This window comes from Pteropus vampyrus, unplaced genomic scaffold, assembly GCF_000151845.1.
Source record: "Pteropus vampyrus isolate Shadow unplaced genomic scaffold, Pvam_2.0 Scaffold75, whole genome shotgun sequence".
NCBI classification, from domain to species: Eukaryota; Metazoa; Chordata; class Mammalia; order Chiroptera; family Pteropodidae; genus Pteropus; species Pteropus vampyrus.
The window spans coordinates 3,567,408-3,576,453 of NW_011888856.1; the positions used below are offsets into that span (position 1 = coordinate 3,567,408).

The 9,046-nt window shown below is 55.4% G+C and overlaps 1 protein-coding gene across 1 annotated transcript in view; it reads left to right on the forward strand.

Annotated features, from left to right (window-relative positions):
* The window catches only part of EEPD1 (endonuclease/exonuclease/phosphatase family domain containing 1), a 94,902-nt gene that overhangs the window by 77,722 nt on the left and 8,134 nt on the right, over positions 1-9,046 (forward strand). Inside the window, exons 4-5 of the mRNA XM_023532042.1 lie at positions 4,456-4,566; positions 7,865-8,032. Coding sequence (XP_023387810.1) covers positions 4,456-4,566; positions 7,865-8,032 — 279 coding nt within the window. The remainder of the gene's footprint in view (positions 1-4,455; positions 4,567-7,864; positions 8,033-9,046) is intronic.

Sequence of the window (9,046 nt, forward strand, 5' to 3'; positions counted from 1 at the left end):
GGGTAGGTGCTGAAGAATGAGGATGTCAACCCTTTTTGGTCTGGAGTGAGAGAAACAAGTCTGGCCCACGATAGTTCTTGTGACTTATCTGGGGGAGAGAAGCCATAAGGTGAGATCCTCAAGAGACATCTCTTTGATTCATTCATTCGACAGATGTTTGTCACATGCCTGCTGTGTGCCATGCTGTGGCCACACGTTATGCCCCAGGGTGACCTGCAAAGAGCCACAGTCAGATGCTTTTGAGGTGTGAGGTAGGAGAGCTGAAATGATGTTTGTTTGTTTTGAATAAATAGTAAAAGCTGTCTTTCCAGACCCAGGTGTTAACAACAGAAAGGCTGAGTTCAAAATCAGCAGTTGTCCAGCCTTGGCTGAGCTTCTCACACTTTAGTCTAAAATCGCTTGGGGAACTTGGTAGAAGCACACACCTTGGCCCTAACCTCAGAGATTCTGGTTCGGTCAGGGATGGGGTCTTCAAATCTGCTGTTTTAAAAACAAAAACCAGGGGAATTGTGAAGGTGGCAGGGGTGGGTTAGCACGGGTGGCGTGGGGGACGGGGGCGCAGGCGTCAGGGTGTGTAGATCAGTCACCTGGGAGACCGGCCTCCAGTCACACACACACCTTCCCCTTTCCTTTTCCACCCTGACCGTCCTGGTGAGCCACTTTGACCTGTGAGAGTAGTATTTCTTCTTGCTGGTGTGTGGGCGAAGCAGAAAATTTGAGAACCAACTGTTCTAAATAAAACAATTTAAGGCAGAGTTCGGGCTTTGAGGGCTCCCAGTGCATGTTCTGTTTTCCTTGGAAAGTTTTAGGAGAAAGAATCTACGGGTTTGGTGCAGGCAGGCTGGCCACACCCCTTGGAGCTGGCCCTGCCGCACCTGCCCAGTTCACACCCTCCCCCTAACACTTCCAGCTGTGTGACCTTGACTCTCAACTCAAACCTGGGCTTAAGCTTTCCCTGCTGCTCTTCGCTCAGGAGTAACTGGTAGCGTGTCTGCCTCCTGGGGGCTTTGGGGGGCTGACGGGGATGATGGATACAGAACAGGGAGGCTCTGAAGCAGGCGGCTCAGAGCTGGTCAGTCACCCTGGGATCCTGGGAAAATGCAGATCCCAGTGCAGTAGGCGTGAGGTGGGCCTGAGAGAGTGCACCTCTCACAGACTCCCAGGTGAAGTCAGTGCTGCTGGTCCGTGGACCACACTCTGAGGACCTCAAAGGCTCTCTCTCCTTAGGTGTGCGGGGTGAACTGTTAGTGCAGACGGTCCACCCACTACGTCGACATGCTGGCAATTCTTTTTCTACTCCTAGAAATAGAAGGACCTGACGCTGATGGTGAAAATTTGGGCACAGAATGCTTTCAGCCTCCGACGCCTTTTTCTCTTAAATTATTCATTGTCGCCAGTGACATAAGAAATACTGCAGAAGAGGGTAGAGAGGGATCATCTACTCTGTGGGCCGAGGGAGGGTCTTGAGCAAGGCTTCAGATGCACGAAATACAGGTGGCCCTTGGGGTTTAGGAATTCTGCATCCTTAGTTTTAAAATATAAAGCCTTTTAAATATAAAACAAAGAAAAAGGAGACCGTCTTGTCTTCATCCAGTAACGCCGATTTTAAATTCTGGGTCAGAGTCACCTGGAGAGGCTGTTAGAATGCAGATTGCCAGGCCCCACCCTGGAGATTCTGACTCAGCAGGTCCAGGTAGGGCCTGAGAATTTGCATGTTTAAGTTCCCATGGATTCTGCCGCTCACACTTTGCCTGGACCACTCGAGTCTCAAAAGACCATCTCTGAGAGCGACAAACATGGAAACAATGGCAGCCTGTGCCACCTCTTCACACTGCCGACAAGCCTGGGATGGGACTTGCTTCAGCTGGGCTGGGGTTTGGGGCGTGAACGGGAGATTCACCTGTCCTCAGGTATCTGAGGGTCCTGGGAGGGTGAGGGGAGAGGAGGTCTCTGCTGCCTGCAGGTGGCTCTTCCCAGCACGGCAGGTGAGCCCCTGAGGCTGGGCTCTCAGATCTGGCTGGCTGGCTGATCACCTGGGAGGCTTTTTAAAAACAGAGCCCCCTTCCCTTATCCCCCCTCCCACCCCCTGCCCCGAGTGTCTGCTGGGAGAGGCTGGGAGAGGCGGGCTGGCGGCCAGTTCTGGGCCCCCTGCGTGGAGGACAATGAGGCACCAGGTGGGCAGTGGGAAGCTTCTTTCCTTTTCAATGATTCTTGAATTCAGCTCTAATGATCACTCAGCAAGCAAATGATTCCCCAGCAGGAAATCGGACCTTTTGTGAAGGGTGTTTCCTCGCTGGTTCCTGAAAGTTTTAGTTGATAAATTCCAGCTGCATTTTCCAAAGTGCTTCATTGCCGGTCCAAGGATGGCTACTGGCCAGGACCAGCTGGCCAAGGGGATTCATCCCAGGTGAAGCCCTGGTGAAGAACAGTGCTGTCCACAACCACCTGGCACCGAGCAGTATTGACGACCCAATCCCAGAGCAACACTTCGTAGGCAAACTCAAAGTCAGTTTAAAACTGAGGCAATTATTTCAATAATTAGCTCCAAGGAGCAGTTATTTACCCACTTTTGTTTGTCGCATGGGAACTCGAGAACCGAGGTCTTCCCGGGAATCCCCTGGTTCACCGCAGGTGGTTGGGGAGTGTCACAGGGCACTGTGCCCTGGGCCGGGTGGCCTTTATAAAGTGACTCGGCTACGGCGTGGGCTGTTGGGGAAAGAGACAGAAGCATCTAATCGTACGAGCAGCGGAACTATCTAAAGCAGACTCCCAGCACCCCGTCCCCCTCGCCCAGGTTCATTTTCTCCACAATGCTGGTCACCCCAGAAGTGACTGGCCGGGCACTCGCTTATGCCTCGTCTCCCCTCTTGCCACGTAAGCACCGTGCGTGCAGAGGACCAGGCCGTTAGATGCTGGCATCTCTCAGCTTTTGGGGGTGAGCCGTCCAGGAACTTGGGTGTGAGCGCGGCTCTCCACAGCCGAGCGTTCCAGAAGGGGGCCGCCTGCCCACGTCCCTGCCCGAAGCTGGGTGGATGCTCGGGGAGGATCGGGGCAGCCGCAGCAGCTCTCAAACCTCAGCAGGCATCAGCATCACCTGGAGACACGTCACTGGGCATCACTTCAGAGTTCTGGTCCAGGAGGTCTGCGGTGGGGCTAGGGAGGTTCTAACAAGCTTCCCAGGGGATGCCGATGCTGCTGGGCCCGGGACCACAGTCTGAGAAGCACAGGGCGTCATCGTGGCCCTCACAGCTCACTCAGTGGCTCGATGTGGGTGGGTCGGGTGACAGGCGGGGAGACATCTGAGACGCTCTGCCGGGTGCAGGTGAGGAGATGGGGCTCTGTGACAGGTCACAGTGCTGGGACTGCAGAACAGAAAGAGGGCACTCCAGAGACGTGTGACAGCAGAATCGAGGGGCTGGGCCGAGTGAGAGATGGGGTGTGGGAGGAGAGGGGCGAGTCGGAGCCGCTGTGTGTTCGAAAATGCCAGGAACTGAGATGGGGTCGGGGAAGGAATGGCCCGTTCCTTTGGGACCTGCTGGATCTGCAGTTCTGTGGAGACTTTCAGATGCAAACGTTAGGGCCAGTGGTCGAAATAACGGCTGAAAACTTGAGAGAAATCTGAGCTGCAGGTCCAGCTTTGGGGGCCTTTGAGACAGTGACGCACCCAGCAGGAAACCCAAAGATGAGGGGCATGTTCGAGATGCAGAAAGCAGAGGGACAAGAGCACGTCCCCAGGAAGAGGCGGTACCAGATGTTGGAGCATCCCCAAAACTGAGCCCACATCTGCCAGATTCTGGGGACCCTTTGAAAGACCCAACCTCAGGAGGCAGGCTGTATTTGGGGCATGAGTTAGAGGAACTGGTCTACACCCTTAGAAGTCTGTCGATTTTCGACTCCCCATTTTACTTTGCCTTGGGGATAGGACCGCCTTGCAGTTCCCACGCCCTGTTGGTGGAACAGGGGTCAGGAGGAAGTACCACACCTTGCACACACCTGGGCGTGGTCGCCATCCACGACGGTGGGGCTTCCTTCTTGAAGAAGACCAAGGTGAACAGTATGGCAGTTCAGGGTGAAGCTGGGGTCGGCTTTTGCACCCCTAAGGAATGTACCATGTTTTCCTCTGCGTTCAATGCTGATCTAGGCCCCCTGGGACTTTGAATCCGCAGAGTAAAACGGATTCTGACAAGTCATTTTGAACTATCTGTGCTAGAACGCTAGAACACTACAAAGAATTGCTTACTGTGAGCTAAGAGTTCCCAGGTGGCGTTTGTACGTGTCACAGGTGGACAGGGTGTCTTCTGACTCACGGTGCTTGCGTTTGGTCGCCGTGGAGACCACTGGGATGCAGCCCGGCGCATCTTCGAGTCTCTTGCACGCCTTAGGCGGCTCCTCCGGCTGCCACCAGCGGGAGCCGCTCCAGGCGGGAGCACCTACCCACCTGTGCTGTCTTTGCAGTTCTGTGCGGAGCTAAACCAGCCAGTCCTGCCCAACATCCGCAAGTGGAAGGGGCCCCGGGGAGCCTGGAAGGCCGTCGTCGCCGACTCGCCCTCGACTCCACTCCAGAAGGTACCCTCGCCGGCCGGGCTTGCCTTTTCTTTCCTCGTTATTGAAGCGTCCGTTTCCCCTAACCACGGACATTTGGAAATTTCCCTTTGCCAGCATCCCTCGTGCAGCTTTGCCTCTCTGCCCCTCGTCACCATTCATTTCCAGATGTCCTGGTTCTCGGTCCGTGTTTAGATCGGGAATGGACTGCTGCCCACGCGGAAATACGGGTTTGGGGCGTTAGGAGGGGAGCGATCTTGACAGGAACTGGGGCGGCAGAGGGGGCGTTTCCGCCCTTCATCCTCACAATCACTCCCTGCAGCTCCGATTCTGCCAGGTTCGAGGAGAGCCCGGTTCGTTGACTGAAAACGTCAGAGTCACCGAATTCATACCGGGAGTGTTTGCCTTCGGTGGCGGAAACTGTGCACGTGGAAATGTTGGGGGGCAATTTTCAGCAGATTTTGATTTTGAATTTTCTTCCGTTAGTGGCACACCTGCGGCCGTACACATACATTGTCACCCTTACATATGCAAAGACAGTTTCTGCTCATGTGGAGTGTTCAGGATCAGTGGAGTTTCAGATTTTTAAATAGACTTTTTTTAATCATGAGTTGGAAACGGTGTCACCACGTAATTTTTCTATAAATGCAGATGTTATATTTTTATCTCCCGTCTGCCAAATTTGCTTACAAACACATGCAAATTGCACTTGTACGAGTGACGTTGAGATTTGGGCTCTTAAATTACAAATGAACACTGGATTAAAAGTGTCCAGTCGTTTATTGACAATAAGCCCTCTTTATGGCTGCTGCTTAAAACTATGATATAAATCTCATCTCACTGGGTTTTATGTTTTGGGGTGTAGATGGTCACTGTAGGTGACAGCTGATGACATGAACAGGCTAGGAACAAAAACTGGTCAAGTTTTTACCACTGTAGCCCGTGGCTCTGCCTTCTCGGTCCACGTAGAAATCATAGCATCACCTTGCATTTTTAAACAGCTCTTTACACGTATGCAGGTTCACAAGGCTCTCGTCGTCCATGCGACAGTCCTTATTCATCCATTCAACACATCATTAGACAGGTCACCACGTGCCAGGCACGGCCACACGCCAGCTACACACAGGTGAGGACAGCAGACTTAGAACCCAGCCCTGCCTGTCATCACTCTCTGTGAGCCGGGGGTCCCACAGAGCCCGGTAGAGCCCCTCCCTCCAGCAACTCAAAGCCTGTTGGGGGGACAAGACAGGAAACCCTGCTCCAGGTTGGGCGTCAGGCCATTGGACAATAGCACGCGATTGGCGGGAGTCCCAAGTTCAAGCCACTTCAACCTCCCACTCATCTGTAAAGCGGGAGCACAGGGCAGCTGGGAGGTTGAAGAAGGTAACGTGTTGGGGTGCTTCACCCAGCATTGCGGTGCTTCACCCACAGAGCACAGGCCAGGCCAGGTCGGGTAGGGGCTTGTGCCCGGCTCGGGCTGCAGCTAGGTCCAAGTCTAGCCAGCTGCTGCCGTGGAAGGTTGTGAACAAATCTCCTGGTTTCTCAAGACATGCAAATATCTAGATTTTCATGTGAAATTTCCTGGATTTTAAATATGGACAGATAATCCAAAAAAATTTTAAACACAGTCTGAGTCTAACATTATATCTGCAAGTCAGAGTGCTCCACCTCCAGCCTAGACGAACACGAGGAAGCGGTCACGGCAGCTGCCACCTCTCCAACGCCTGCAGTGGCGTCCGGGCACCTTCTGTTCGTTCCTCCAGGGGTGTGGACATATAGTGAGTCGAAACCATTTGCCCAGAAGCCACCCCATCGCTGCAAGGTGGGGCTCAGGCCCAAACCTTGTTAGCTCTGCGGATGTGATGCCTGGCCGCTCCCACTGCCCCGCGATGAGGTGCAGCTGCTCCCCTGGAGGTGGGGGGGTGCTCCCAGGAGGGCAATCAGGACACCGTGGTGGCAGGAACAGCATGCACGGCCGGGTGAGGCCACAAGGCCCGGTCCTGCTGGGAACGTCCGTGGCAGGGGTGACAGGTAGCATCGGCAGGAGGGTGCCCACCTGGAGGGCCCCTCTGCCTGTGGCAGCGGGAGCCTGGAGGTCCGTGAGCAGCAGGTGACCAGAGCAGAACCGTGGGAGGGTCGCGGTGGCACCACCCTGGGAAACGGTGGGTGGGGGGCTGAGGCTCAGAAGCTGATGGGTAAATCACAGTCCCTTCACTTTACACCTGAGGAGACAGGTTTAGAAAAACGGAGCAGCTCACACGCGTCTCGTCCCACAGCGGAGTGACGGGTCCTGCAGTTCCTGCCTAGCCCTCTCCCTGGGGACACGTTGGCCTTGTAAAGCATGATCCCGTTTCTTCTTCCCCCCCTCCACACGTGCCACTCACTCTGGGTGTGGGGCGGGGACCCCAGCCGAGGCTGGGGACTCAGCGGAAGCTGCTCAGGTTATGCAAAGTCACCTCCTTTCACAATGAGCATCTGGGGCCCAATGGGGACACTACTGATCTCGCCGGGGGCAGTGGAGCCTCCAAGGCTAGGCTGGGGTGTGGGAGGACCCTGTCCTCCATCCACAGGCCCTGGTGGCAGCAGCTCGGGGCAGGCAGATCAGAGCGGGCCCTCTGACTGCCAGAGATGGCAGGGATTCAGCACCAGGCCTGGGCCCTGCCGATAACCACCCTGCTTGTCTGCCCACTCACCGGCCCTCACAGCCCCTGCTCCAGGACTCAGACCCCTGCATGGGGCCCTGTCCACCTTCGATGGGCCTTGACCAGTTCCGCCACTGAGACCATTAGCTCTGACCCCATTCATCCAGCAAACATTTATTGAGCGTTCACCGGGTACTGGGCACTGTTTGTTGCAAGCAGCAGCTGACGAGTAAGAAAACACACTCCTTGGAGTCTTCTTATGTTTGAAGCTCAGCTTTGCCATTCACCAGCTGTGGGATATTAGAGAAGTTGCTTAACCCCACTGAGCAGCTCTTGACGGAAGTAGGAGTGGCTACCTCGTGGGATGTGATGATCAAGAAGATAACTCTGTGCACAGTCTGGGCTTCCCCCCCTGCCCCCTACCCACAAAAAGAGAAGAACTCAGACACCCCTGGATGTGTGGAAAACTCAAAACATGTGGGAAATTGGGGGGGCGGGGCGCACAAGGAAGAACGGCTGTGGCTTCGGGTGTGCTTTTGTTTCAGAAACAGCCCCTGTGCCTGTGACCTCGTGACCCAGAGTGGTGCCTGACCTTCTCCCCATCCCTTCCTGACCTCTCCTCCTCTTCCCCAGACCCCAGACCTACCCCTCTCCAAACTAATCCCCATCTTCTCCCGCAGGGGGCTGGGTTTTCGGGATTCCTGTGGGACACCTCCACCGGGGTGGAGCTGAGAGATGCTGCCTCACTGGACAGGTCACCTGGCAACGGGCATGGGAAGCCCACAGGTCCCAGCCCGTACCTCGCACGATTCAAGGTACCCATTCAAGTTGCCGTGAAGGTCTACTTCTAAAAAGAAAAGTCCCTTTTTAAGCCGTGAGCCAGAGAAGCCTCACCTGTTTGCCCTGGTTTTACTCACCGCTGGGGTCCCCTTGGCTGGTGAACTTGCCCAGGGCAGGAATGAGAGGGATTGGAGGGGACCCAGGCTCCGTCTGGGCGAGAAGGAGATCGATCTGGCTGTCTCCCAGACTGACACACATCGAAGCGACCTGGGGGAGATGTTCTTAAAACCAGGGGCTCCCTGCAGGACTCCTGAGACAGGGCCCCAGACAGTTAAGTGCTCCTTCAGCTGTCCTGGTTAGTGAGGCTGGGCGTTTGGGAGTCGCTGGACGAGAAGGCACCAGGACTGAGGACTCTTTTCTTGCCAGGGAGAAGAGGGACCCTCAAGGGGTCACTTGGGTTTGAAGGGGTTCAGGAGGGGCCTCTGGGCTGAGGGGCCAGGATAGCCCATAACTGACATCTGCAGGTGAGCTGTCACCCACGTGTGGGTCTGTGTCTCACCAGAGTTGGGAGCAGCAAGCAGACTGAGTCGATTGTCTCGCCTGTCCCCAGGGTCAGGCTCATGAGCAGACAGTCAGACATTGGGCAGCAGGAGGGAGGAGAGGCCAGTGGCCAGAGCAGGTCACCAAGTCAGCAATCAATTGGCCTTATCCCTGTGGCACGACCCTGTGAAGTCACGGCGTTGGACAAGAGTGGTCCCTTGCCACAGAGCCTAGCCAGCTGCCTGCCAGCGTGTGGGACACCCCTCTGCCCCACCTGTGTGCTCCAGAGCTGTCATGGAGCCTGAGAGTTGCCCCAACCCCAGCACCGGGCTGGGCCCTGGATGCACTAAGTGGGGGCCACATCGGCTCCAGCTGGGATCTCGCCCTGGCTCATGTCCCTCACACCTGTAGCTGCAGAGCTGCTGGGATTCTGTGAGCACACACACCTGGGGCTTGTACTTGCGTGACTGATGTGTAAGCCACCCAGATATCATCTTTAAACCCTCCTAACAGGGTCCCCTCTTTATATAAAATGCTGTCCT